A 27,672-nucleotide genomic window follows, 5' to 3' on the forward strand; every position below is an offset into this window, starting at 1 on the left:
GTGGATCATTGAATTGGGTATCTTTATGTGAAAAAGTCCTAGAAGCGCCGCCCTTTTTCGTCCGAACAGCATCGTCGCCTAGGCACGGAAAATGCCCAATACCTTACCCAAAATCCTCCAATATTGTACATGAGATATCATTACGCATTATTTTCCCATACCAACCCAGTATCCAAACAGCCCTCGACATTCATTAACTTTGAAGCAGAACGCCAACGACAAGTGGTAGCGTCAAGAAACCCAATAACGGCTGGGCGACCGCCCCTCCAGATCTTGGAGTCCCAAAAGGGTTTGTATCGAACCCGCTCCCCGAGTCATCCGAGTCAGTCGGCTGAGACGCAGGGGCGGATGAATCGGCCGTGGGGTTCGGCTGCGTGTCCTGCGTCGGCGCGACGGTAAGGCTGGTCGATGTCGAGGTTGACAGCCCCACGCCCCTGTCGGTGGCCGCCGAAGTGCTCGAGCTACTTGCCGAAGAAGACGAGGTCTGCTCCGTCAAAGTCGAAGACTGCGGCTTCGTCGCCGACGTGGGCGTCGCGGTCACCTGCTGCTGACTCGTCGTGGGCCGGACCGTCGTCTTGGTGGGCGTGACCGTGGGAATCCTCGCGATGTAGCTGCTCGCGAGCATCTCGGCCGACTTGAGCTTGTGGCGCGGGATGTCACGGCGCGCGGCGTCGCAGATGTCCTCGACCGGGTCGAGAAACAGATCCTCAAAGTTGCGCAGGTCGTCCTTGCAATTGAAGAAGAGGCATGATATCACCGAGTGGAGAAGAATCCCGCGCGCCTGCTTGCAGATACAGCGCGTGTCGGATACGTTGCAATTGGAGGCGGTGATGCAGTTGCGCACGCAGAGTGACGTGAACTTTTTGTGATTGGTGTTGGTGGCCCAGGTGGGCTGGGGTGTGAGGAAGAAGAGGACGGCGCTCAGGAGAGCGAGATGGGTGAGCTTGAGGAGCGCCATGACTGGCCAGCTGGTAGCCAAACTCTGGCCCGAAAGCGTTGTCGTCGGCGGGCGCAAGAGGAGGTGTCGAGATTGACGAGGCTCGTGACTCGAGGAGCTGGACGGGCCGGAGGTCTACCGAGGGCAGCTCAGCCGGGGAAGGAGGAGGAACGGGAGAGCCCGCAGCAGAGGGCGCCCGGGAAAAATACCTCCTTCTGCATCTCACGTGGCGGAGCGACGGGCGGCCATCCGTGCTGCGGGATTGTCTGTGTGGTGGCAGCGCGGTTGTGTTCCGGCGGTTAACGTTACCTCCTTGTCATCGTTGACATTGAGGCCAGCCCCTGCACGACAAGCACACTTCTGAAACACGATGGACAGGGGCTAGCAGATTGGGGCCCCATGCTCCTTCATCAAGTTGGTTCGTTATCAACCAATGGAGGACGCTGACGACACACGTTCAGCAACCATCACAGCCTTGCGTTTGCTCAACAAAGGTGACATTGCTGCCTCTCGAGCTGAGCTGCTGGATAATGTACAGCCGCGTCGTCAAAAAGGTCCTTTCCTCGGCTCTCGAGGAGTGCTGCCGGGTTCTCATGTCCTTTGGAAAGGACAGCAGCATCTGTGTACAATTCTGGAAATCGGTTGTTCGGTTTCTTTTGTGTGTCTCGGCGCCTTCAAAGCGAGAACCTTAATCCAACCTCATGATGGGGCTTGATGTGGAGGGGGAGGCAGAGGGACCTACTGCGTACTGTGTATAGTAAGTTCGGACGTTGGAGATCCCTGCTCACAGCCCCACCCACCCACAACTCAAATTCTTATCGATAAGCATCAAAGTTCCGGTTGCATCAGAAATTCAAGCTCGCAAGCGTGCGAGGCTTGGACCAGCCAGCAAAAAGTCGCTGCAATCCAACACCAGCACTGATTCCGGAGGTTCCAGTCTCCGATTCCAGATACCGAGGATGGCGCCGACAAAACCAAAAACAAAATCCAAGGACAAGGCCAAGGACCGGGCCCGGGCGAAAGCAGCGGCCCACACCCCCGTCAACCCCCGCGAACTCCTCGCGCAAGCCACAACACACCTCGAAGAGGGCGACCCGGAGACGGCCGCCAGGATAGCGCTCACTGCCTATGAGCACATTGGAGAGGCTGGCAGGCAAGCCGGCGCCGCCCTAACCCTGCTCGGCCACATCCACGTCGAGCTGGGCGACATTGACTCTGCCCGAAACTTTTTCGCTGCGGCCGTCAACCTCGACCAAGATGGCACCCTCCCCGAAGACGTCGGCGGCGGCGCCGAGAAGTTCCTTTGGCTCGCCCAGCTCAGCGAAGAAGGCGGGCAAGACTCCGTCTCGTGGTTCGAGCGCGGTGCCGCCGTCCTGCGCGCCCAGATCCAGGAGCTGACCGAGTCCCTCGAGTCGCGCCCCCTGACGCGGGATGCCCAAGAAGCCCTGATCGCCGAGAAGCGGCGGCGACTGGCGGATGCGCTGTGCGCCGTTGCGGAGGTGTACATGACGGACCTCAGCTGGGAGGAGGATGCGGAGCAGCGCTGCGAGGCGCTCATCACGGAGGCCACGCTGCTCGCGCCCGAGTCTCCCGAGACATGGCGGACCGTTGCCAATGTGCGCATCTCGCAGACAAGGGTCGACGAGGCTCGCGAGGCGCTGAAGCGGAACTTGGGATTGTGGTGGAATTTGGCGCCGGAGGACCCGGCCGTGCCACCCTTCCCGGCCCGGATTAGCCTGGTGAGGCTGCTCATCGAGGTCGAGATGGAGAAGGAGGCGATCGAGGTCACGGATCGGTTGGTGGCCGAGGATGATCGGAGCGTGGAGGCGCTTTATCTTGGGGGTTATGCCAAGTACCTATCTGGAGAGAAGCTGAAGGTGCAGGGCCAGTCCGAGGATGTCGAGACATGGAAGGCCATTTGGCGGTCGTCGAGGAAATGGCTCACACAGTGCCTCAAGGTGTTTGAGCAAGAGGAGTATGAGGACGAGCGGTTAGGGGAGCACGCACGGGAGCTGAAAGAGTCGATCAATAAGGAGCTCGGCGAGCCAGCCGAGGAGGAGGATGAATGGGAAGACACGGACGATGAAGAGGAATGGGAAGGTATAGATGACGGGGATGAGGATACCGAGATGCAGTAAAGAGTTTATGTCTGTTTGCTCAGTTCGGGGCAAAAATGGGAGCCGGTGATGAGCAACGCTTCGGTATGATGGTGGGTTGGTAACCCGCGCGGCTCGGATGGGATGACCATGACGAACAGTATCATAGAGGTTGAAATTTCATACATAGCTGCCAAGAAATCATTGAGTGTTTGTCGGGTTATAAGCTTTTTTTTTTTTTTTTTTTCAAGTCAAGGTATCTGTGTCGCGTCCGTAGCATTGAACTTCATGCAGCCGCCCAGCGGCCTTAGCTATCCCCCACCTTGAGCTTTTGCACTTCGTCCACCGGAATCCCATCTTCGTCATCCTCCTGACCAGCAGTAGCAAGACCCTGTTGCCAGAGCTGCTTCCCCGTAAGCCTCACTGGCTCTTTTATCCTCGCCTTCTTCAGCTCGGCAGCCTTCTCCTCTTCTTCTTTGATCCTCGCCTCCTCCATCTCCTTCAGAAACGCTTCCCGCCACTTCAAGAAGGTCTCTCGGGTTACCGGGGTCCCGTGGAACTTCTTGTTCTCCTCGCGCTCCGCTGCAAGGATGGCCTCCTCGTGCGCCTTCTCGGCCGCCTCCTTGCGCGACTCTATCAACTGCTCCGCAGCCTCCTTGATGGCTGACACCAGAGTAAACACCATGGCCATGCCAAGGTTCTCTTCGATCGTAGCTTCCAGTCCTTGAAGCAGCTGCTCCTTGTCTTCGGCCACATTGAGAAATTCGTGGGGTGTCGAGTTCTGCGGGGCGGCTAGTTCGAGGAACGGTGCCTTGTCAGGGTACTCCTCCGGATACCTGACAGTGAGGAGAAGGACCGGGGGTTCCCCTTCGACATCGTCCGGGAGGTCGAGCTTGATGGATATCCTGAACTCGGTCTCGGAGATATCTGATAGGGAGAATCGTCTGGTCAGCGTACCGAACGTGGGGAGGAAATGGCCTGCTCGAGCCTACCTGTGATTTCCTCCGGGAAGATGGAATCGAGGACCTCCCGTTCCTCAATCTGCTCCTCGCGCCCCATGGTAAAGCAGGTCGTATGGTAGAAATAGCGATCGAGAATGAAGCCCTCAGAACTGCAAAGCCAAGTACAGTTCTTTCAGAATCCAATGTCCCACAAGAGGATCAAAGAGGGAGGAGGGGCAGTTGCCAAGACCATGTGGGGCCACCATGGTGGGGCTCGATGCCAGACCCCGGCTTGTACAGCTTTCACCGCCCGGCAGAAACATGGGTCAGTCCCCTGCAAGCCAGAAAAAAATCAGATCGCAAGTCGACGGAGCAGAGCCGTTGGTTTTATGTTTGCAACAACAAGAAGCATTCAATTGTCGAGCCACACACACAAGTTCCTCGACAATGGCGGCCAACTCAGCCCCTGCAAAGAGGAAGGCATCCTCGAACGACAAGCACGGCGACGGTTCCATCTCCAAAAAAGCGAAGACGTTGATCGAATCCAAACACCAGAGGCGCGACGACGCAGACAAGGCGGACACTGGCGATGGCTCCTCCAGCAAGAAGTACCGGCCTGAGAAGGTCCACAAGAAGCCAAAGTCGGATAGCACGCAGAATGGCAAGCCGAACGGAGGTTTGTTGATTCGCCCGCGCGCCCCAGGGAACGCCCGACGCTGACTGTCTTCCAGCTCTGAGCTCCCGCGAGGCGCACGAAAAGCAGAAGCAGCTTGCGAAAGAGCGCAAGGCGGCCAAGCCTCTCCACGACGAGGTCCAACGGACGAAAAAGCTCTGGGAGAGGCTTCGCCGGAAGTCTCATGTCCCCAAGGAGGAGCGCCAACATCTGGTCGACGAGCTGTACAGCATCATAACCGGACGGATCAAGGACTTTGTGTTGAAGCATGACGCCGTTCGCGCCGTCCAGACAGCTATCAAATACTCGACGCCCGCCCAGAGGAAGCAGATCGCCAAGGAACTCCAGGGCACCTACGCCCAGTTGGCCGAGAGCCGATATGCCAAGTTCCTTGTCGCCAAGCTCCTCGTTCAGAACGACGAGGAGATCCGAGATCTCATCATCCCCGAGTTCTATGGGAAAGTTCGGAAGCTCATCAACCACCCCGAGGCATCATGGATCCTGGACGACATCTACCGCCAGGCGGCGACCAAGGAGCAGAAGGCGAATCTGCTTCGCGAGTGGTACGGACCGGAGTTCTCACTCTTCAAGAGCAGCGGCGGCTCCGAGGTTACGGCAGACCTCGCCAAGATCCTCGCCGAGGAGCCCAGCAAGCGAGGCCCCGTCATGAAGTACCTCTTCGACATGACCAACACTCTGATCCAAAAGAAGATGACGGGCTTCACGATGCTCCACGACGCCATGCTTCAGTACTTCTTGAACCTCAAGCCTGAGAGCGAGGAGCTTAAGGAGTTTGTCGAGACCATCAAGGGGGACGAGAGCGGCGACCTGCTCAAGAACATGGCCTTCACCAAGTCGGGGGCGCGCCTGGTGTGCCTGCTCCTCGCCCATGGCAACGCCAAAGACCGCAAGCAAATCATCAAGACATACAAGGACACAGTCCAGCTCATGTGCGGCGACCAGCACGCACATATGATCCTCCTGACGGCCTACGACGTGATCGACGACACGGTGCTGACCTCAAAGAGCATCTTCCCGGAGCTCCTTGGAAAGAACGAGGAGAAGAACATTGAGAACATCATCTTCCTGGCCAACGACCTGAATGCGCGCATCACCGTCATGTATCTCTTCGAAGGCCAATCGAAGGCGCTCTTCCCCGCCAGCCATGCCTACGACTTGGAGCTCCTTTCTGAGATCCACGAAATCCGTAAGAAGACGAGCAAAAAGGATGCCGAGGTCCGTCGGAAGGAACTCGTGGCTGCCATTTCACCGCCTCTTCTCGAAGCCGTGGCAACCTCGCCGAACGAGCTCGTGGCCTCGTCTTTTGGATGCCAGTTCGTCGCCGATGTTTTGTTGTCGGCAACCGGTGACAAGAAAGCAGCCCTGGAGGCTGTCGCCTCGACAGCAGCGGGTAATCCGACACCACAGCAGTCTGAGGATGCGGACCCGCTGTATCCTCCGCCGCCCCATATCTCTCTCACTCCTCATGGTGGCAAGTTGTTCAAAACGCTCATCGCCGGCGGCCGGTTCGACAAGTCAGCCGGCTGCGTCAAGAGAGTTGACCCGCCGCTGAACTTTGCCGATATTCTCTATCCGGTCATCAAGGAGCACATTGTGCAGTGGGCGACGGGGCCCAGCTCTTTTACGGTGCTGGGGTTCTTGGAAGCCCCGGATTTCTCGTCCAAGAAGGAGCTGCTCAAGACGCTGAAGTCGAATAAGAAGGCCCTTGAGGCCGCAGCTCAGGGAGATGTGGCCAACAACGCAGCCAAGGAGGACGGAAAGAAAGAAAAGAAGGAGAAGCGCAAGAAGTCCGCGACTGAAGATGAGAAGGGCAAGAAGACTGGGAAGGGGGGGAACATGGGGGCAAAGCTGCTCCTCGAGAAGCTGGCGGCCTGAAGAACGGCATTGTACTTAGCGAGGAAGATATCGAGATCAAGGGATGTCGAAATTTGTTAATTCGTAGGCAGGCAATGAAGTGGCATGCCATGTAACAATTTCCAGTTCACCGTATCACACCAGAATCAAGGGTGACTGGCTGTCTTTGTCTCGGAAGGGCTCTCGCCTGCTGCCTGGAGCCGTGAGGCCACCTGCTGGCTCGCGTCCCGCCGCAAGAGGCTGCAAGTCCAATGCAGAGGGGCGATGAAGCCTTGACCAAGCATACGGTTTCACGAAGAGAACCACCAGACCCTTCCTCGGCCATTGAGTTTGCAGTGTTTGTCAAGGTTAGATGAAGGTGGTCGGGCTGGCACAACCTTGGTGTACTCGGGACAAGGTTGCACACAGGGAGCGAGAATCCCTTCAGCCTGCTGGTAACCGTCCGTCTAGCGTTGTGTTGACGCCCCAATTCCATCGTCCTCCCGCAGAGAGGGCGGCCTGCTGGACGGCTGGCCGCCCTCTCTCTGCCCGCAGACTCCTAGGACCTTTCTGAGACCTTCTTCACAAGTTTGAGTGCCATGTTCTTATATACATAGCCAAGGGTCCTGAGGACAGCTTTTGAGACCATCCGGGTATTATACCTGACAAAAGACAAAAAAACGCACCTAAGATCCCCAACCACAAGACGCCGTTGCCACGCGGATTCATTCCCCGCTAGTACGATGATATGTTTGTGTGTCCCCCGAGCTGGAGAGGGCCGCACGGATGAAGATCGATGCCAACCCTCAATGATCCAACGCCGAGGCAGTCGCCGCAAGAAAAGCCCGGGCAGGGAACTTGTCCCGGCGAGGCGAAACCGAGATGAATCAACCAGACCGTATTAACCCTCGTCCCTCAAGCCAAAGTACCATCAACTCATGAGCTTCGCCATCTCGTCAAGCAGCTCTTGGAGATCCTCGTCGCTAATCTTGTCGGCAATGGACGGGATCATGGTCTTGCACTCGTCAGCACTGTCGCAGCAGAGAGAACCTAAACGAAAAAAAAAAACGACGGTCAGCACCATGCTCCTCTGAGAGCCCCCATGGATCAAGATGCCAGGGAAACCAAGGACGAACCAATATGCGCCCTCTCAAACTTGGTCAGCTCCTTGTGGCTGCTCAGCAGCCGCTCCACCGCCTCGACGTTCTCCTTCTGCTTGAACCTCGCGAAAGCATCCAGATACTCGAGCGTCTTGACGAGCACGTCGGTCTCGTTGCGGTCCTTGCGGTCTTTCCGCCGTTTGGCCAGGAGCGCGTTGAGGACGAGGTTCGCCTCGGACAGCGTCAGCGTGTCGACGTCCTCAAACTCGCCGAGCCGCAGAACCGCGCCGGCTTCCTCCTCGCCCGGCGGGGGCGGTTTGGAGCGGGATGTCGGGGCGTGGTTTTGGTCGGACATTGTTCAGGTTCGGGTTGGCGATGACGCTCGGGATCCGGTGAGAGGTGACCCAGTTGGGTGCCGTGATTCTCCTTGGGAGGGTTCTGGTCGATGTGCCGGCGAGGAGACAGCTGGAATATCGGAGAGCTTCGATTGCCAAACAGAAAGTCACGGGAAGGTATGGCCGCGCTGGGAGTTTGGTGGCGAAAACTTCGTTATGCTATGTCGAGTCGTCTAGGTGTTTATCGTGGGTCGGTTGCGAGGCGCCCTGGAGTGTTCAAGAGGACTGGTTGCCTTTGTTGCCGCACAGGCTTATGACAGAAAACGCCAAGACTCGAGCCGACGACGACCTACGGGCCTGGGACCTGGCCGATCGGGGGGGTGGGGCCCAGCTGGGCTCCACCCGTCCAGCCAAGCTTGCAGGACGGCGCTGAGGCTCATCTCCAACAGCACAGCTGCCCAGAGCAAAGCACGTCCGTACCCCCAGGTCCATTGGAACCAGAATTCTTCCCAAATCAATCTCATTACTGTTTATGTAATGGGGTCTGTGCTGAGATTCCCATCGGGTGGCCTGGGTAGGTATCGTGTAGGTAGAATGCATGCTATGTCACCTCTCCGCATCCCCACCGCTCCCACCACCCGCATGGCGCCACTGCAAGTAATGCCCTGTGCGACCATCTCTAAGGCAGTGCCGGGTATTGTTGTTGTACACCCGGCTGTGTGCAGGAGATCCTGCTGAGCGAGCGACAGTCAGGGCTTCCACACACCCAGCCGGCTGCCTCTCCCAGTGTTGGGCCTCCTCTGCCATGTCATGCCATGTCATGCCATGCTCAAATCATCCTCCACCGTGACATTTTCATCACATCAACGGGCCTCGACTTGTGCTTCATCCCAACCCACCCGATCGATCTACCGTCTCCCATCCCCCGTCAGCCCCGAACTCGCCGCCAGCGCAGCTGAGGCCGGACAGTGCTGACGCAGGCTCGACAAAGCCCAAGGCGCAAGGCCTCACCGGTTTAGAGGGTATCCCAAAGCAAGAAGCCTCTTCCAGAGTCCAGACACCACCAACATTCAGCAGAGCCGCATGAAACCCACAAGAGAGCGTGCCCTTGAAACCCTGGGAAGCGCTCTAAATGGCGGAGAAGACGAAGAGCTGGAAGGGCGGGTTAGCCAACGAGGTCTGTCGAGAAAAAAAAGCAGCAGACGAAGGGGGCTTACATTGTTAGTCGCAGCAATTGCAATGCTGTCTTCGAAGGGGTGCCAGCTCATGTGCAGAATCTTCTTGTTGAAGTCGATCTGATCGGCGTCTGTCTCCTTGCGCATCCTCTGGCCTTGCCCTGCGGCTGGGCTGCCCGCCCGTGAGCCGCCCCTCCTGCCGTTCGCCGTCGGGCTGGTAGACGAGTTGATGGGAGTCGGCACTCCAATCTTCTTGGCCTTGAAGGCAGACTTGTCCGCCTGCAAGACAATCTCGATTTCCTGGTCCGGGTCGGATGGATAGATCATGAAGTTGTTGTTGTAGCTTCCCGTCATGACGTTCTTGCCATCGCCCGAGAACACCACCTCAAACTTGTCAAAGATGCTGTCGTTCTCGTACGTATCGCACAGCCTCGGCCTGAGGTGCTCGTGGATCGGGATCGTCTTGATGGGCTGCCTCTCCATGTTCACGTCCCAAATCTTGACCGTGAGGTAGTCGCGGGAGAGGATGTACCGACCGTCATAGGAGAAGCGGACGTCTGAGATGGAGGAGATAATCTCGGAGAAGAAGGATCTCGAGGACGGGTCCTCTTCTTGCTCGAACACTGCCAGCCGACAAGTTAGCACGCTTCAACAGGTAAGCGTGATTGAGGCACAGATGGAACCCACGCTTTGCATGCTGATCGCACAAGGCGCTCTGCCGCATGTCTGCCAGCTTGATGGTCCCCTTGGAGCTGGCATACATGAACCAGTTGCAGCTCACGGGGTGGAACTCGGCTGCCGTGATGACCTCGGTCAGCTCCTCCATGTTTGCCGGCTTAATGTCGACAATGTTGAAGCTCTGATCCTGGATGTTGAGGTTCCAGAGGTTGATGCGCAGGTCGTCACTGCTGATGAATGTCTCGCCGTCACTGTTCACCGAGATGCTGTTGATGTGGTAGGCGTGGGCATTGGCATAGGTGCGGCGCGGTACGGCGGCCACGACGGTGTCATGGTGCGTCAGCCTGGGCAGCTTCAGGTCGTTGGCAGAGCGAAACTGGACTGGTAACGGCCGCGGCGCTCCTCCTCCGCCAGCGATGCTCCCTGGGGTCAAGTCTTGCGAGAGGTTGTTCTCAGCCACCACCTTCAGCGACTTCTCAAACACCTTCCACAGCTTGATGGTTTTGTCGTTCGTGGACAGCAGATAGTGCGAGGCATTCTGTCGTCGGCACCACTTGATCTTGTTGATCTTTTCCTCTATTTCGAGCGACTTGAGGTAATCGAACTCAGGCTCGTGCGACTGAAACTCGGTGTGGAACTTGTACTCGCAGGTTTTTTTCTGTTGTTGCCAAGCGCGTCAGGGATATCTGCAGCGGCGGCAGCGGCGGAGGAGGAGGAGGAAAAGGAGGAGGAGCTAGAGGGGTGGAAAGGGACCCATGTAAGAATGGAAGCTGGACTGACTGTCTCGTTTCGCTCAAAAAGAACCACGCGTCCACCCTTGTCACCTGTGGCCAGGTAGTTGCCGGTATGGTCGAACTCGACAGTCGAGATGATATCGGCTGGGTTGGACTATTGTCAGCAAGGTTTTTGGCGCGTCGGATCGGGTCGAAGGTGGGAAGGATGAGAGGTTGAGGGGGGAGGGGGAAGAGAAGGGGGGGGCCCTGCTTGGCTGGAACCCCGCGCTCGTCGTACCTTCTGTGATGTCCTCCACATCACCCTTATCACCAAAGCATCTGCGACATTCCACAACGTCAGCTATCCATCGGGGGATGGGGGGAGAAAGGCGACGCGCAGTCGAAGGGGAGGTCTTACTGGGTGAATTTCCATGTCGGCATGCTGGTTTCTGTGTCCACCATCTTGCCTAGCTAGAGAATCCGGGCAACGAAGAGCCCAGCTCTACCAATGAGTCGTACCGAAAAAAAAAAAAAACAAGACACGGATTGTCGCGGAGAGAGAGAGAGGTATTGGGAGTATCGTGGACGGGTTGCGGTCGAGGTCGCGAGTAAGAGAAGAGCGCCCCGCGGATCGGACCGGTGTCAGGGTTGTACTGAGGCGGGGTTCGTTTGGATGGGCTGGGACCCGCAAGAGCTGGGCAAAGCTAGCACGATGCAGGGCGGGATGATGATAGAGGTGTTTGGAGTTGAGGTCAGAACTGAATGACGGTGCCGACACACGCGAAGGAAAGTCAGCAGAGAAGAACGCGATAGCGACTGTGCCACTGCGACGGATGTTCGCAGCGGAGCGTCAATCAAAAAGGAAGGCGGAAAAGAGGACGATGGCCGAGCCCTAGAAGCAAAGACGCCCTTTCAGCATACAGCACGGACCGTGCGAGAACGGCATTTCCAGATTCACATACGTTGGTGGGGGGGAGCGTGGTTGCGGATAGACGAAGCCAGCGGCGGGGCTAAGGTCAGCTAGGTGGTTGAGGAGCTTGGGGGTTGGAGGAAGCAAAAGTTGATGGAGTTGAGCTCGAAAATGACGGGCGCCCGCGCTGGCACAATGATCCTGGTGGTGTGCCCAAATCCGCCAGACCTGCTTGGCCCAACCTGATGGGGATGCTAGACACACTGTGCTGCGACGGATCCACAGAGCTTCTCTGATGGGAAAGCCAGGTTCGGCCCGGACAGTTGGCCCAGAGGGATGCAAGACTGCAAGTCGCAAAGAGCGAGAAGGCTTTCGCCATCAAAGACGAAAATTCCAGGTCGCTGTTGGCCATGAGCACCGTCATCTCATATCCCGGTAATGAAACAGCAGCTTCGAACAAGCCGTCATATGAGATCTGGAACGTCAATTTGATGCAGATACCAAATGCGTGTCCCGAGTCTCCTCTGTACGTCACAGATGCATCATCTCTCGAGTCGAGTGGAGCACAAAGTCCATTCTACCCGGGCAGCGTCCTCGGCCATTGGCACACAGATCATGCTCGATCCAAACTCTCTTCCCCATTCCTCGACTGCATTATCCAGGATGGACCACCCCATCGCCTTTTCTCACTGTCGTGAAGCCCTGCATTTGCTACCGCAGTAGCCCCCCGGCTTCTTCTTCCTGACCACCCAGACGACAAGTTCTGGATCTCACCCACACCCACCCACACATACCCACACACACACCGAGTCACATGCGCGGGAACTGAAGCCGAACCACACCCCTGGACCACCCATCATAAAAGAACGGGTCTGCAGCTCTCAAAGAGTCCCAATACACCTACAACCTTGGTTTTCAACAGCCGACCACCAGCGCAATCCCAGAACAGCTCACCCGACAAGTCAGCATGGGGGGCGACGCCGAGAAGCGCGACATCAAGGGGAAAGGGAAAGGCAAAGAGCCTGGCCCTGGCCCTGCCAGCACTCCAGACGCTGGTGCCTCGGATGTGAAAACGACTCGAGAAACGCTCTCCCAGATGGCGCAGTCTGCGGCGTCGTTCCTGATGCCAGGACCTCTTGCCACCGGGCTGGCCGGGTCAAGCGAAAAGGGAGAGTCATCAAGAACCGGCGAGGCCCTGGAGCGAGCGGCCGAAAGTTCCGTCCACCTGCGGACCACCGTCGCAAATGGACCGGCAAGTTTCAGAGCAGGGCATGCCGAGGAGCACATTGAACGAGAGGAGGCATCATTCGCGGCCTTTCTGGACAGCAGCGATGCACCCACTCTTACGGAACCAAGCGACTTGTCAGCCGTGCTCCAGCCTCCGCTGTCCTCTCGGCACGCAATGGTAAGAGAAGCGGTGGGGACCTGGGAGCCGGTTCCTCTCTCGGTCGCGGAGCAGCAGAGTCGCGACGGCGCAGACGTTGTCGCCTTGCTCTCGAGCGACGACAACCTCGACGACGTCTTCACCCAAGACAAGCAGTCGTACGCATCCATGGACGACGTGGCCGCATTGCAAAAGGCCCTGTTCGGCAGCGGGACGGCGTCGGAGAATGCTGCCTGGGACAATGTCCTCAACTTCATCCCGGAGTTCCTCCAAGGAGCCCAGGGCTTGGATCCCGCATCAAGAGGGAACGACCTCGCCCTACACCTGGGGACCGCCGACCCTCAAGAGGCGTGGGACACGTGGATCAGCCAGTGGTCGCGCGTCTTGACGAACTATCAAGACGAGGTTTGGGGCGATCTTGGCGAGCTCGTCGTTGAGGCTCGCGCCGAGGTGGAGCGGATCAAGACGGCGATGCCAGGAGAGAAACCGCCCGAACCGAAAGCTTTGCTAAGGCTCCGGGCCATTCTTGGTCACCTGCGAGGAGGCTCTTCCTGAGAATCGTTTCGTCGCTGTCCAGCAGAACATCATCCAGCTGTCACGTGCAAGCCTAGCATAGTCGCGGCAGCGAACCCCGCAAGCGGCTTGGCGTTGCATCCGCTACCCCGCTGGCTTCCCACCACCTCAGCTCTGACCCCGAAGCGGGTGGGTGGGGAGGGCCCTTCAGCAGGTTGCCGGGCCAGCAATTTAATGACATCACCAGGTGTTTTTTTTCGCTGTGGTTGGTTGATATCCCAGCCTCGCATGGTTTTAGCTGTCACCCTCCACAGCCAAGCACCTTGCAGTGCTGCGTTGGACAACCCGCAGTCAGGATGGAGGAGGTTGGACTAAAAGGGCACACACCGCCTTGGTCGCTTGGATAGTTCTTTGTAGCGATGCTGCGCTGCAGCTTATCGGTGGCTTCAATCCTCCTTGCATTTTGTATGTATGCCTGAGTTTACTTGGAATTTCCACGGCGTTGTGACACCCAGCCACTCGGAATCTTAGCGAGGTGTTATCACCCAACAGCCGACGGAGCGTTGCTGCGCCGCTCGCAGGAACTGCTCGGTTTCCCAGCCGCCTAGGTATCACTACTTTTCCTGGTTAAACTCAACCACTCCTTGACTCTTCCCTCATGTTGGCCGTCTATCCCGTTATCCGAAGGGCTTGAAGATGAGAACCGGCCAGCCGAGTCCTCCCTCCCGGGCTCTGCGCGGCTTGATCGGACCGCTCGCCGCATTCCTCTCCTGCGCATCAACGGTCTGCGCCAGCTTACAACCATTCCAACCCGTCGAGACAGGGGCAATCGTTGCGAAGCGCCAGGCATGCATCTCGGACTACTTCAGCTGCGCCGATCAAGGCGCCATCTTCAACGGTATCTGCTGTCCGAACGGCCAGCGGTGCGCCCTCGACGAGAACAATAGCCCGGCGTGCTGTCCCATGAAGTGCGTTCCATCATCCTGACCGGCCTGGCCCGCGTCTCCGGGACCTCGGGTCCCGGGCCGAGCACAACGGACCACTAACCGGATCCTACAGCGCCGTCTGCACCGGCACCGTCCCTGATGACCCCGCCGCGCCCACGCCGACACCCACGGCCGTCTCCTACGTCCCCAACATCTACTTCTCCTTCCCCTTCGCCGCCACCTACTTCGCCAACCCATCGCATTGCAGCGCGGCGCTGAGCCAGTGCGCCGCAAACTACGAAGCCTGTACGTCGCAGATCGGAGACGCCGGCGGGACCCTGGGAGCCGGCTACGCCGTCACCATTATCGTCCCGGGGGGCAGGGGCACGACGGTTACGGGTGGTGGCGGGTTTGGGTTTGATTCGGCCACCGCGGCCAGTCTCTGTAGGTCTCTCCCATGCCCGAAGATGGATTTTCTGGGGGGGGGGGGGGGGGGGAAGGGTATTTGCTGACTGAAGAGCAGGTAGTAGTCTGTCCAGCGTGGCCTGCAATGGCCTTCAGACCTCCATGTGCACGCTGACTGCGACAACGACATTGGGGTTCTATTTTGGCACAGACCCAGGCAATGCTGCGCCGCGGCCCACCGCGGCGGTGGCAGCAGCGGCATGTGCTGGTTTCGTAGGGGCTGTGGCTGTCGGTGTCGGAATGGGCATGTGGTAGGAGTATATATCGGGCTAGCATGGTTGTTGGTCATATGAGCTGGTTCATATTTGGCGAATGAGGTGGTTTCAACCAGTGGAAACGGTAGCTAATGATGTTATGCCTATGGATAGTTGATGACATATGTTTATAGACATGAAGCTATGGCACAATGTTGTTGTACCTGGGCCATTGGCGGCCAAGGGTCATCCGAAGGGTCACTATCACACTTGCAACAGACGAGTTTCACTGTGCTGATGCTGACGCTGACCCTTGTGGACTCTCGCGGCAACTCCGTGCTGTTCCGCGTTGAATTTTGTCATATACCGTAACCCAGCCTGCTCCTTCTATGACATTTCCAGACGATTAAATATGGCCTACCTTGCATAGCACCCCCGGCCAGAAAAGGCCAGGCAACTGTGGTCCAAACCAACCCTTTTGTGCGCCATGATTAAGCACCGAGGTGATATCCAAGACCCAAATATCAAGTCCATCCCTCCATGAGACAGAGATACTCCACACATCAGAATCAAGGAAAAGCAAATCCCCAAAAATAATAATAACACAAAGTTCTTAACGTCTCTCATCCACAACCTCCGCTGACGAGCCGAACAAACCAACTTCCCGATCCACCCTTCTCACGCTCCCTTGGCTGACAAAGCCATAACCTGGCGCAGGGCCATTCAGCTCGACTGGGACAAACTCGTCAGTCAGGCCGCACGTAGACGATGCCGAACCCGTCTTCTGCGAGGGGGTCCGGTCAAACGGCATGCGGGATGGCGTTGCCGTCGTGACGGCGTGTTGGGGAGGAGCATTCGCTTCTGGGCGTTCTGGCGACACGGAGAGCCACTGCGACTGCGATTGCGACTGTGGCTCCGTTTTCCACGAATTCCGCTTGGAGCTCTTCCGTGGTACGTCCGGAACGAGGAGATCCTCGTCGACGCCGGCCTGGTCTGACCCAGCCCTTGGCTGGACGGACGTCTCCGCCGGGGTGATGGCTCCTGAGAGTGTCGTGGTAAGCGGGGTGTACGGGGCGCTCATTTCGTCGGGGCTGTCTTCCCCGGACAAACGCTGGCGGTTGAGCGGTTCCTGCTCCGGTGACGATACCGCGTGCGGGGCCTTGTTCTGCCCGCCACTATTCTCATCGTCGGACTCGATGGGTCCGTTGCGCAAAACCCCCATGGCAACGGGGATCCCTTCGGGCCCTCGCTCGTCCTCCGACTCGCCAACGCCGGCGCGCATGGCAGGTGGCATCCGGGTGCTCCTAACAACCTCGAATCCCTTCCCTTTGTCCTTGCTCCTCCTACCAAAGATGCCCCAAAACCAGCCCGTCGCAGTGGAGATGGGCTTTGTCGGGTCTGCAGGGCCGGTTCTTAACTTGCGGTTGGGAGCATCCGAGTTCAGCCGCTCTCCTCTTACGCCGTAGTAGAAATCCACCTCGCGAGTCGAATAGTCCGTCCGCGGGGTAAAAAGGGCAGAATATGGCGCATACGTAGACTCCTCACGCGTCTGGTCGCCAAGCTCGGCGGACTCTCCGGATGTGCCCGTTCCCGCCTGACCAGGGCGTTCCTTCGGCCATTCGCCGGCCCGGGACGGGGTGCCCGACTTTGACATGGTCGAGGTCGGGGTATCCAAGGTCTGACGTCGCTGCCGCGGTGGACGATAATAGGGATCCGGATTCGGCATCACGTATGGAGCCTGTTGACGATGGGCGGCGGTTTTGGGCGACGGCAGATAAGAGAAGGTGCTGGCCTCGCCCAATGTAGTCGGGGTATAAGAGCCGGCACCGCTGTCGATATGGCGAACCGGCGTGTCCAGGCTCAGGCTTTCCAGAACCGACGAGCTCCGCTGGCGCCGGTGGGCCAGCATCCTGATGCTTCCGGCAGACTCGCTCCGCACCCGGCCACCATGCATGATGAACCCGGTTTTGGATGCTTCGTCGGCATCCAGCATCGCTGCGTTGGATAGTTGGCTGTTTCTCGATTGGCCGTGTTGCCGCCGCGACATACGCCGCGAGAGCTGTCGCATGCCCAAGATCTTGGACAGGGCACCCCGCGAGTGGCCACCCACGTTGTCCTCGCCAGCCCCAAGCATCCGTGCTATAACCTCCACGATCGTCTGGATGGCGTTGAGGAGGAAGCCGAGGATTATAACACCAGCATGGGTCACGAGTATCGCATATCCGATCCATCCTTTAGGCCCATCTGTGACGCCAATAGAAGGGATAAACGCCACCATGAGCAAAACCGTGATGAGGCGCAATGCCGCGAAGAGCGTATGGTAGGCGTTCATGGACGTTGGCGAGTGGAACGGTCGGAACGCATGCAGCGTCAGGATCTGGATCACCTCGCAGATAGCAAGAATGACCACCTGCGCCACTCCAGCAGGCTGGACAGCCCCGATGGCGATACCGCGCACGAAGGTGAGGAACACAGGGATCAGGGTGAAAGGAGCCGCATCGTCCGAGTAGGTGTTGTAAAGGGGCCCGTAAAGGAGGACAGTCTGAAGATCATCAAACAAAAACGCCCTGGGTTTCGTGGTGGCGATGATGCGGAGCAGCCACACTGAGAAGCCGATGATCAAGAGAAGCGTCACAGCCGCCAAGGCAACCGTGTATGCGGGCGACATCCCCGCAACGACCAGCTGGAAGGTCGACAAGGAAACGATCGGGAGAAGGAAGTAGTTGAAAACGATCCGAATGACGTTTCCCACGGTGAAGGGGAAGTTTTTGGAGCGCAGGTCTTCCTCGGGAATCTTCTTAAGGGACCGGTAGAGCTTTTGAGCAAAGAAGCCAGCCTGGACGAGCACAATCATGCCAGCGATGATGGCCATGAGCCAGACCATCATGCCTGCCCAGATGTCTTCCACGTTGCTAATACCGACCAGCTGGGCGAGTTTGTGCAAGCCATAGGTGCCGTTGGTGACGTAGATGCCGTCCTGTACATTGACCCACCCAGGATCATTGGTCACAAAGCTCTGGTTGAATATCAGAGCGGCCCAGGATCCTTGGCTGACGATCGGCTGGTAGAAGCCCGGATATTTCAGAGTCAAGCCCCCCGTGAGGACGACGAACTGGATGTACTGCAGACAGTCCCCAAAGCCCGGCGTGACGAGACGGAGAAGGTCGGGGTCCCGGCCGTAGTTTGAGCTCCAGTGGAAGATGTCGGCGTCACCCCACGGGCTGAAGATGCCAGCGAAGACGGTAGCAGCTCCTACCAAGACCAGCACCAGAAGGGGGAGGAACTTGAGCAACAACGCCAGGTCTCCGAGATCCGGAGTCACGGCAGCCGAAACGCAGCCGATGTTTGTGCTTTTGACGTCCCCGTACAGGATGATGAAGGTCGCTGTCAACGAAGTAAAGGCGTAGGATGAATAGAAATCGTTGCTAATCGTCACAGCCGGCAGGATATATGGGAGGAGGCTAAGAGGTGGATGAGTGTCAGCAGGCTGTCCGGCAGGGAGTCTGAAACGGCCCAGCATGGACCCTTCCGACGCGCCAGCTTGCGGTTGAGGGCAGAGAGGCATACCTCGAGTTCTTGTCAACAAAGACTGGCGCCAGGGGACAAGAGGCGTTCACCAATGACGTGTCGCAGAAGTTGGTATTTTCACTCCAAGGCTCATAGGTAAGCACTCCAACCTTGCTGTGCAGCGTCGTGAGCTTCGGATTGGGCACGTTCGGCTCGGGCTCGCCCAGAATCTTGCCATCCGGCTTGCTCGGATCGCTCCAGTCCGGACTGTCAGGCGGCGGCAGCGTGACGTTGGTGAAGGCGCCCGTCACATTCCCCCACATGGTCACACGAAGTGTGTGCTTGGGATCCGCCGCGTCGAACGAGGCGTCAACCCACACGGGCACCCATTGCAGCGGCGTTGGGACGTTGTTGATGTAGGACTCAGGCAGGCAGTTCTCAAAGGGTACCTGGGCGGCCGCGACTGGCCGCAGGACCGCGCACAGGAGGACGATCAGTCGCAGGAGAGAGCCAAACAGCGGCCGCCCAGACGAGTTTCTGCAGAGACGTCTCCTCTCCGAGGTATCGAACCGAAGCGTGGCGCAAGAGCCTGTCGAGGTCCTGGAGGCCAGGCGAGCTGGCGTGCGAAGACAACGCCTGGAAAACGCATGCCTGCCGTGTTGGCCGAGACGATGTTCGACGCGCAATGCGGGATGCAGGTCTGGTGAGGGCAGGCTGGGGTGATGCACGGTCGGCATTTTGGGATCGAAGACCGCGATCGACGAGTGCTTCCGGGGCCGGCGGGCTCGATGGTCGGGAGAAACGAGTGGCATCTTCGACAAAGAAAAGCAGACCGGCGACGTGCACAAACGGGCGTACTACTTGTTGTGCATCTTGAATGACGAATCTCGTGGTTCGGGCCGCGGTGCCTCTTCACGTAAAGTCGAAGTCGTCGAGAGGAAATCGAACAAAGGGCTGGACACTGCAGAGAATGATACAGATTCAATGACGCCGGAATCTCTATCTTGGGAGTAGCCAGGTACACAGACCTTAGCGTGCGCAAGGCATCGGCACCGGCGCGGACAAAGATGGATTGGGGAGGTGGCTCCAAGTCGTCAGCATCGGACAGAGGACGGGCGGTGACAATGGGCCAAACGAAGGAGCAGCAGCCGTCCTGGACCTCCCTTCTCCACACTCACTCCACTCGTCAACGTTAGCGCCGTCGGGTGACCCACTCTCAGCCGCGGATCCACCGTCGTTGTCATTCGCCGGGTTGGGGCTGAGCAGCAACCGCCAAGCCATGACGTTAACCTTACCAGGGGGCCGTTCCGACAACTTCAACGCATCCCAACCACAGAACATGAACACAATTAATTACCAGGCAGTAAGACAAACACACAAGACAAGAGACCACGGAAGTGCATGTCGACGAAATTTTGAGTACTTCTCTGCCTACAACCCACTGTTTAGGTTCGCAAGGCCACCTACCTCCAAGCTAAAGCCTGCCGAGGGGCACCCACCTACCATGCTGTTTGCTCTTATCCTAGGCACAAAATCAGCGGCGGTTCGGCGTTAAAGTACAAGAAATAGATATCCAATCCAGGAAATATTTCAGCCCGAGGATCGGGTTCCCAGATTCCCAGTTTGCGTCAGACTTCAGCCCACCTCCGTTTATCACTTCAGCTTACGACCAATGCTGTCGTTGCACCTGATGGAGGGGTTGGAGAACCCGATCGCACTGCATGATGAATACGAGAATCCGCGACGGCCGTTACGAAGCCAATTGCCCACCGTTCCGAAACCTGGATATGGAGCACTCTCTGCGGATTTTGGACCACCTGTGTGCCGTGGGAGAGCACGTTGATTTAGCCAGAGTGCTCACGTACTTCCTACCGAGCAAGTCATCTATGGTGGCCACATCAACGCAAAGACTGCTGCAAGCCTCGAAGTAGATGATGGTACAACAGATGCTAGAGCATCAGTATTCGTCGGAGCCAGCTCGCTCAAGTAAAGCCTTGGCCAACATCGCCACCTCCAGATCGGTGTCCACCTTGAATGCCCCCTTCAGTTTCCCGTCTGTCATCCACGTGTCGAATCGCAGCATCTCAAGAACCATCTTGGCTAGGTCGAGCTCGCCCGTCTGAAGGGCCAAAAACAGGTTGCATGTTCGCGAGCCCGGAGGAATCGTTTCGAGCGGCAATAGCTCTGTCTTGATCCTCTCTAGTTTTCTTTGGGGGGGTTGCTCTGTGGGACTCGACTGTGTAACTAGTCGTGCTCCCGAGTTGCAAGGCGATGAGCCTGGTAGAGGCAAGCCTCCCGAGACCGACGGTGCCCTCGTGGGTTGCACCATGAACTGGCGAGACCCAAGTATATCAACAGTGTCGGCCATGTCATGTATCGAGCTCGCGGTTGTAAACGGAAGTATTGAAGTTGCGCCGGGCGTTCGATGGTATGCTTGTGAAGGCAGTAACTCTGGGACATAGGTTGAACACTCTTCGGTCCTCTCAGTTTGCTTTCCGGAGACCCTGCTGAATGATATGCGCGACTGGCCCATGTGTGAACCAATGCGTCGCTCACGAGGCTGCGCCCTTGGATCCGAGCTCAACATGGCCAGTCCGTGAAGCGAGGACGCCTGAGTTCTTCGAGAATCCTCATCGCTGCGTCTTCTGAATGTGTTTGACCGGTTCTGGGCGTAGTCAATCGCGGGTGAAGAGACGTTTTTGAAAGTGGTTTGCCGTGACAAGTTCCGAGATGCTGGGGTTGGACGCCGAAAAGGATGCTGCAGCCTGGGCTCAAAATGTTCGGTCCTTGGTGTGTGTCTCTCGGTGTCACGGATTGTATCGCGATCAAGGCCAGAGGACAAAGGATGCGCCTGGGGTTTCAACGCTGGTTGAGATGCCCGTTCTCTCCGTCGACCCATGCCAGTAAGCTTGGCGATTGACCAGGGATTGAGACTTTCCTTCTCCTTCACGCCCCCATCCTCGTTTGCACCGTTCCCGCGATCATTGGCCATCTCTTCGTCAGTTTGTGGCCGCGATGGACCTGGGGGTAAGCCGTTTGAAACGTCGTCCTCATCACTCCCACTTGTCGCATCGAATCCAGCAGACATGTCCACCTTCCACTGTGATATCACGAACTGGAAATGTCAGAATGTTGCTTGATGAACAGCTCGGCCTATCCTACCTCTGGTGGCGCTTTCTGCGCCAGGGTTACTGAATCTGTCAAGGAGGCGTCTTCTGAATCCGACACGACTGAAGTGGGAAGGGATGGCGATGAACCCGTCTCCCCTAGGATCGGGTAGACAGACCGGATAAATTCTTGGAACTGATAGATAATGGCCTCCTCTGAAATGAATAGAACGTCGTTCTTTGAAGGCTCGACGTTCACATCATAGCTGCCTGGTGGACATTGGATATCTAGCCTGACGAACGTATTCCTCGGGTGAAAAGTGCGAAGGTGCTCCGGTAAGCACTCCTTGAAGGCAGCCAACAGCTTCTTGGCTACCCCAAGGGCGGGTGAAAGCGGTCTCCCATCCACGGAAAAAAAGGCCCCATTCACAAGCTTCCAAGGGTCGGCACTTAAAGATGGCAACAGGGCCTCGAAGACCACGGATGACTCTCGCGCCAGTCGGGGGGGTCGAACGACCCTAGCATTTGATGGCCCGTTCTTGTCTCGTTCTTCGCTGGGTGAGGCCTTGAATATGCATTGAGATGTATGCTCGACTCCGAACAGTTGCGTGGCCGCTTCCTTGACACCGCCAGAGGCTGATGCGGCGTAGGACCACGATAGGGACGGTGTCTTGAGAACAGTGAATCGCAACCGCAGGCAAGGTCTCGCGAGGATATATGAGTGCACGAGTTCCTTCATCCTAAACAAGGCCTTGGGGGCATTCTTGGAGGCCTCGCGCAGCCTGACTGGCATCTTCAAAAACAGCCTCGTGACGGACACCGTCGTACCGACTGGTGCTGCGACGTAGCATCGTTCCCCAACACCTCCCCCCTTCGCCAGGGTGATGGCGGTGGCAACATGTTCTGTCGGCATTCTTGTTGTTATAGACACATCACCAACGGCGTTGGCGCTTGCTAACGCAGTGCCGCGGAATCCCAAGGTTCGTCCGCCAACGTTGGCGACATCATCAAAGGATTTGATCTTGCTTGTGCACCCGGAATGTCCGAGAAGGTCGTGGTCCTCAGAGCTGATGCCACTGCCATTGTCCCTGACTTCGATCCTGTCGACCGTGTTCGGTGACACGAGCACGTCGATGGACGTCGCCCCTGAGTCTATGGCGTTGTCCAGCAGCTCCTTCAGGAGAGACAGGGGGTTGGTAATGACAAGCGTCGAGCCCAGCTGACGAACAGCATCCTCGGGAAGGGGGGCAATGTGCATGTTGGCCCTCGGGTTAACATAAGAATGATAACGGTGGACGAAGAGGTTGGAGTTGAGTACACCGGAGATGTGAAGCCTGAACGGCCAACACGAGGAGACTTTTTGTTTCTTGAGAAAATGCAGCATGCTGCATCACGATGCCTGGGCCAGCCTCTTGAAACAGCCCATCTTGACATAGAACCTCGAGTGCTGCCTGCAACCGCTTGTTGCTCTTTCCTTTCCACATCCCTCGGGCATCGCCTGTATAGTATATAGCACCTAGCATCTACAGACAAGGAAGGCGGCCTTGGAGCCAGGAACATTGTGTCACCGGTGTGCACTCTCCTGGCACTCGTACCACCAACGTTGGGTGGGCCTGGACCGAACATCTAAAACGTAGCTCCTTACTCTATTCGGAACCAGGGGTCGAGAACAAATGGACGACAGGCCTCAGTCGTGTCAGTTGATCAGCGTCACTTGCCCTTGAACGTGGCAAATGGAGGTTCGGGGATCCGGGAAAGTGGGGCGCGATGTTAACATCACGGGGTAGCCCCTCCATGCCGGGTCGGGATCCAATATCTCCCACAGCTCCCCACCAACCAGCAACCACCACCGACAACCTACAATATCCTCCCAACGGTGCTGGAGCCCAGGACCCGACAATAACCTGCCATTGGCGCCCCGTATCTCGCTCAACCGGCATTCTGGTACAACCGCCATCTCCCCAATTCTTAACCCCCTCGTCTTTCCAGGGCTAGTCAACAGGATGGTGCACCACAAGGGTCCCGCCCCGCAGCTCCACGACGGCAGCAACCTCCGCATCGGCATCGTCCACGCGCGGTGGAACGACACCATCATCGACCCGCTGCTTGCCGGCGCGAAAGCGAAGCTTCTGGAGTGCGGCGTCAAGGAATCCAACATTGTTGTCCAGACCGTACCGGGCTCATGGGAGCTGCCCATCGCTGTTCAGCGGTGCGTCTGAACCCCCCCTCCCCTTCCCTCCTCTCCTCTCCTCGCCCTCAGCACTCTTGTTTTCTTGCATCCCCCTTTACCCGCGCCCCTCAGCATGCTCTGCTTTTGTTAGCCACCGTTAACAACGAGTAAAAAAAAACTTACAATATTTGCAATTGAAGCCTCTACGCCGCGTCCCAAGTCCAATCCTCCTCCTCGGGTGCGGGCGCCACAGCTGGTGATCTCCTTGGCAGCTCGACCGCCGATCTTCTCTCCACGACGTCGTCATCCTCGGCTTCAACAGGCCCGTTCGACGCCATCATTGCCATCGGCGTGTTGATCAAGGGCGAGACCATGCACTTTGAGTACATTGCGGGTGCTGTGTCGGAGGGGTTGATGCGCGTGTCGCTCGACACAGGTGTGCCCGTCATCTTCGGCGTTCTGACAGTCTTGACAGAGGACCAGGCCAAGGCAAGGGCGGGGATCATTGAGGGGAGCCATAACCACGGCGAGGATTGGGGTCTTGCGGCGGTCGAGATGGGCGTCAAGAGAAAGGCTTGGGCGAATGGGACCATCGAATAGCTGGATGGAGAGGGATCCGGGGGGTCGTGGACGCTCCCCAAATGCTTTTTTTGCCTGGGGGGTCTGGGGAAGGGCCAATTCGAACAAGACCATGAGCTAGCCGCTTTTGTATATTGATATTACCAGATTAACGCATCAAAATGCTAGGTCTATGATGCATCCTCCTCGCAGAACCCGTCAAACAAGTGTTGGAGAGAGCCTAAGATCTCTTGTCTTACGCCCCCACACGCGCAGCACAAAGGAAGAGTATACAGAGGAATCGACAACCTGCCTAACTTTGCTCGCCCCTCGGTCACCATCATCAGAATCGTCGCCCATGCCCCTCCTTTTCCCCATATCACCACACTAGGTACACAACCCCAGCGTCGCACCGGGTGCAGAGCTCCAACCCGTGCCAGGACATGAACCCACCGTCACCCATCCAAGCCACTGCTTAGCTGAGGAACGATCCAAGCCCACCGCTAAGGGACTTCTTGGCCTTCCACATGGACTTTTTCTTCTCCCGCTTGGCCTTCATCGCCTCCCACCCTTCCTCGTCGTCGTCATCCTCGTCATTGCCCGCCTTGGTCACAGAAATGCTAGGCTGTTGCTGCTGCGAGATGGCGCCGGACATGGTCATCGACTTCCGGAAATTTCCTTGTCCGGATGGTTCCGCGGGCGGGGGCATGTGAGATACGGGGCGGTAGCGGCCAGGGAGGCCGATGGTGCTGCGCTCGGACGGCGCAATCGAGGGCGCATATCCGCCCCCCAGACGAATCGAGGGCGCATACCCGGCGGCAGGCTGCATCGGATGGATCCACGAGGCCGAGCTGGGCTGGACCATACTCATGGTGCGCATCTGCGCCTCACCACGGCCAAATGTGCGGTCAATCATCGAGTCGTTACCGATGAACGAGTGACGCGTCTGTGGATTCTGCATGCCAGGAGCCAAGCCGGCCATGCCGCTCAGGCTGGTGACCGACGGCGATGTCAACAAACCGCCTTGCATCGCGGGAGCGGTGCCGTTCTGACCAGCCATCATCTGCATGAACTGCATCTGCATCTGCATGAACTGTGTCATCTGCTGCGTCATCTGTATCTGGGCTTGATCGCCCGCCGAGAGCATGCCGGGACTCGGATTGCCCGAATACATCAGGTGCGCAGGGATCCCGGCCACCGGATCAAAAGCAGCCGACATTCGGTTAGGACCGTCCAACTGAGGGCTTCCTCTCCTCAACGCGCGGTTTCGTTCCTCGTTAGCGATGACCCCGATCAGACCACCGGGAGGGACGCCGGCTGGCTGCGCGGGGGCGGGAGCGCCACCCCCGAGGGGGAAGCTTTCCCTCACGGGATTTCGGACAAGACCTGCTCCGACAAATGGATCCTTGGGGAGGTTTCTTGCGAAGGCAGGAAGTCGAGCATTGCCGGTTCCGCTTGCATCTCCTCCAACCATCGACACGGGCCGCTGGTAGCCGGACAGTTGAGAAGCCCGCAAGTTTGGATTTGATCCCATTGTGCTCAGGCGGGTAGGTGGCCGATTCTTATTCGGAAACCCATGTGCGGCGAGAATAGCCAACGGGATCTCTTCGTCCTCATCCGAGTCTCCGGAACCGTTGACCGCAGCGGGGCCAGGGGTCGCAACGTTGGGCAGGTTGGGAGTGCTAAACGACATCTGAAGGCCCGACCTTAGCGTCGTGGTGCCGGAAGACTCTCCGGTAACCTTCATCATCTGCTGCCTGTAAACCGCCATGTGGGCCTCTTGTTTCCGTCGCTGTTTTGCCTGCTGCCTGGCCTTCTCGGCCTCATCTTCGTCGTCTTCATAGTTGTCCTCGTCATCCTCGTGGTCGTCTGCCTTGGCACCGGGAGCATTCGTGATCTCCCGCTCTCTATCTTGGCGCTCCTTGTCCTTCCGGTATTTCTCAAACTCGGCCGGCGTCATGACCTTGTTGGAAAGAGGGGCGGTCTGTTTCCGTTCGGAGTAACGCTCGCCGTACCGAGAGGACTGCGCAGGGCTCGGGTCGAATAGGCTGTCGCTGTCTTCCTCCACCACGGCATCGTTCCGACGGTACCTAGCGTTGGATGAAGACGATCCCGTTGTGCTGATAAACTTGGAGACAGTGGACAGCGAATCTCGAAGCAGCTTCGCCTCTTCGTCCTCACCAGTCCTCTCAGAGTGACCCCTCTGAGAGGCAAGCAACGGTTGCCGTGAGCCAAGCTCTGGCGAAGCGGCGCGAGTCACCTGAGGCTCAACAACATCCCGGATGCCAGGAGAGGGAACAGGGCTCATCGACGTGATCAGGTGGTCGTTGGAGTGGTGGCTACCCCACGAGTGAGCTGGAGGGTCAACCTTGGCCGTCTTATCGATGGTGATGGGCGTGGGTTGGGCAGGCCGAGCCCCGGTTAACGAGCGAGGAACCGGCATCTGTCCTGAGGTCTGCTCGTTCTTCAGCGTTGCCACGCTGACTCGCTTGTCATTCCCCAAGACCAGCTTCCCAAAATCGCCGCCTAAATCGAGGTCGAAATCTTGGTCGATTCGGGGAGGAGTGACAGTAGTTATAGTTGATGATGTCGGTGCTCTTGGCCGGCCTTGCCCTGCGACCGGGGTTGCTGGAGGTGACTCCTCAATCGGCGCGGGCGCAGAGCCTTTCTTCTGCCCACCAAACGAGAACGTGCGGCCAGCGGAGCGTAAGAAGCCAGACGACGCCTTTGGAACCGGGGGCACTGGTGGAATATCCGTCGTTGTCCTCCTTTGCGTTCCACGCCACTCGTCGGAACCTCCGGTGTCAGCAGAAGAAGGAGCGGTGGAAACGTTGCTGGCGCGCGATGACGAGTTGTCCGTTAGGGTTGTCTTGGTGGTGTTGGAGGATCCACTTCCGCTTGTCCGCTGTCAGCGCGCGATCTCGCAGATCGAGCAACTCAAAGCTCCAGGTGACCACATACCGGTTTGGCTTAAGGTCTGCAAAGATGTTGTCCTCGACGGAGACGTCAGATCCCGTCGACCGGTGGCTGACTGCCACAACGTTCACCCCACCCTCGAACGGCTTTGACCCGACCACCTCGGACCGTTCCAGCACACGAAACGACGGGGCTACTGTGGCATTTTCTAGGTTGTCTGCGGTCGACTTCCGCCTCCCAAAATTAACCGAAAACCTAGGCATGTAGAAGATCGGCAGGCCAGAGGTCTTAATGTGGGAGAAATCGTCGAGAGAAAACCCGGCTCGACAGGGTTCGGAGAAGCGGTGAGACAGGTGCGCCGACGCTAAGGGAGATGGCTAGAGGCTGTTTTTGGCTCGGTTGGCCCAGGGTGGCGTTTCTCAATGTGAACCTGGGGAGGAAACGTCTGTCAGTTGGCTGTTGTGGAAGTCGGAGGGTTAAATGACCCCGCTGAGCATGGATGGGGAAGGGGGAAATTGTC

At 57.8% G+C, this 27,672-nt stretch overlaps 12 protein-coding genes across 12 annotated transcripts; 5 read left to right on the top strand and 7 right to left on the bottom strand.

The window, feature by feature from the left end:
• Positions 1–193: 193 nt before the first annotated feature.
• On the bottom strand, positions 194–958 carry VTJ83DRAFT_2059 (uncharacterized protein; the record flags this gene model as incomplete). Its single annotated transcript, XM_071008287.1, has 1 exon — positions 194–958. One exon carries the CDS (start codon positions 956–958, stop codon positions 194–196), a length of 765 nt encoding a protein of 254 aa, XP_070868599.1.
• A 938-nt stretch (positions 959–1,896) lies between these two features.
• Positions 1,897–3,075, top strand: VTJ83DRAFT_2060 (uncharacterized protein; the record flags this gene model as incomplete). Its single annotated transcript, XM_071008289.1, has 1 exon — positions 1,897–3,075. One exon carries the CDS (start codon positions 1,897–1,899, stop codon positions 3,073–3,075), a length of 1,179 nt encoding a protein of 392 aa, XP_070868600.1.
• A 265-nt stretch (positions 3,076–3,340) lies between these two features.
• VTJ83DRAFT_2061 (uncharacterized protein) lies at positions 3,341–4,092 on the bottom strand (the record flags this gene model as incomplete). The annotated part of the gene is made up of 2 exons (XM_071008290.1): positions 3,341–3,960; positions 4,026–4,092. 2 exons carry the CDS (start codon positions 4,090–4,092, stop codon positions 3,341–3,343), a joined length of 687 nt encoding a protein of 228 aa, XP_070868601.1.
• A 329-nt stretch (positions 4,093–4,421) lies between these two features.
• Positions 4,422–6,543, top strand: VTJ83DRAFT_2062 (uncharacterized protein; the record flags this gene model as incomplete). The annotated part of the gene is made up of 2 exons (XM_071008291.1): positions 4,422–4,650; positions 4,706–6,543. 2 exons carry the CDS (start codon positions 4,422–4,424, stop codon positions 6,541–6,543), a joined length of 2,067 nt encoding a protein of 688 aa, XP_070868602.1.
• An 889-nt stretch (positions 6,544–7,432) lies between these two features.
• Positions 7,433–7,956, bottom strand: VTJ83DRAFT_2063 (uncharacterized protein; the record flags this gene model as incomplete). Its single annotated transcript, XM_071008292.1, has 2 exons — positions 7,433–7,551; positions 7,638–7,956. 2 exons carry the CDS (start codon positions 7,954–7,956, stop codon positions 7,433–7,435), a joined length of 438 nt encoding a protein of 145 aa, XP_070868603.1.
• Positions 7,957–9,064: 1,108 nt separating this feature from the next.
• Positions 9,065–10,964, bottom strand: VTJ83DRAFT_2064 (uncharacterized protein; the record flags this gene model as incomplete). The annotated part of the gene is made up of 6 exons (XM_071008293.1): positions 9,065–9,088; positions 9,154–9,734; positions 9,799–10,447; positions 10,570–10,667; positions 10,801–10,841; positions 10,921–10,964. The coding sequence occupies 6 exons, from the start codon at positions 10,962–10,964 to the stop codon at positions 9,065–9,067; spliced, it is 1,437 nt and encodes a 478-aa protein (XP_070868604.1).
• Positions 10,965–12,379: 1,415 nt separating this feature from the next.
• VTJ83DRAFT_2065 (uncharacterized protein) lies at positions 12,380–13,351 on the top strand (the record flags this gene model as incomplete). The annotated part of the gene is made up of 1 exon (XM_071008294.1): positions 12,380–13,351. One exon carries the CDS (start codon positions 12,380–12,382, stop codon positions 13,349–13,351), a length of 972 nt encoding a protein of 323 aa, XP_070868605.1.
• Positions 13,352–14,005: 654 nt separating this feature from the next.
• Positions 14,006–14,955, top strand: VTJ83DRAFT_2066 (uncharacterized protein; the record flags this gene model as incomplete). Its single annotated transcript, XM_071008295.1, has 3 exons — positions 14,006–14,277; positions 14,369–14,679; positions 14,759–14,955. The coding sequence occupies 3 exons, from the start codon at positions 14,006–14,008 to the stop codon at positions 14,953–14,955; spliced, it is 780 nt and encodes a 259-aa protein (XP_070868606.1).
• Positions 14,956–15,507: 552 nt separating this feature from the next.
• Positions 15,508–19,213, bottom strand: VTJ83DRAFT_2067 (uncharacterized protein; the record flags this gene model as incomplete). Its single annotated transcript, XM_071008296.1, has 2 exons — positions 15,508–18,355; positions 18,462–19,213. 2 exons carry the CDS (start codon positions 19,211–19,213, stop codon positions 15,508–15,510), a joined length of 3,600 nt encoding a protein of 1,199 aa, XP_070868607.1.
• A 1,145-nt stretch (positions 19,214–20,358) lies between these two features.
• VTJ83DRAFT_2068 (uncharacterized protein) lies at positions 20,359–22,892 on the bottom strand (the record flags this gene model as incomplete). The annotated part of the gene is made up of 2 exons (XM_071008297.1): positions 20,359–21,516; positions 21,564–22,892. 2 exons carry the CDS (start codon positions 22,890–22,892, stop codon positions 20,359–20,361), a joined length of 2,487 nt encoding a protein of 828 aa, XP_070868608.1.
• Positions 22,893–23,511: 619 nt separating this feature from the next.
• On the top strand, positions 23,512–24,278 carry VTJ83DRAFT_2069 (uncharacterized protein; the record flags this gene model as incomplete). Its single annotated transcript, XM_071008298.1, has 2 exons — positions 23,512–23,717; positions 23,879–24,278. 2 exons carry the CDS (start codon positions 23,512–23,514, stop codon positions 24,276–24,278), a joined length of 606 nt encoding a protein of 201 aa, XP_070868609.1.
• A 433-nt stretch (positions 24,279–24,711) lies between these two features.
• On the bottom strand, positions 24,712–27,415 carry VTJ83DRAFT_2070 (uncharacterized protein; the record flags this gene model as incomplete). Its single annotated transcript, XM_071008300.1, has 2 exons — positions 24,712–27,133; positions 27,198–27,415. The coding sequence occupies 2 exons, from the start codon at positions 27,413–27,415 to the stop codon at positions 24,712–24,714; spliced, it is 2,640 nt and encodes an 879-aa protein (XP_070868610.1).
• Between the last annotated feature and the right edge of the window lie 257 nt (positions 27,416–27,672).

This window comes from Remersonia thermophila, chromosome 2, assembly GCF_042764415.1.
Source record: "Remersonia thermophila strain ATCC 22073 chromosome 2, whole genome shotgun sequence".
Lineage (NCBI taxonomy): Eukaryota > Fungi > Ascomycota > Sordariomycetes > Sordariales > Chaetomiaceae > Remersonia > Remersonia thermophila.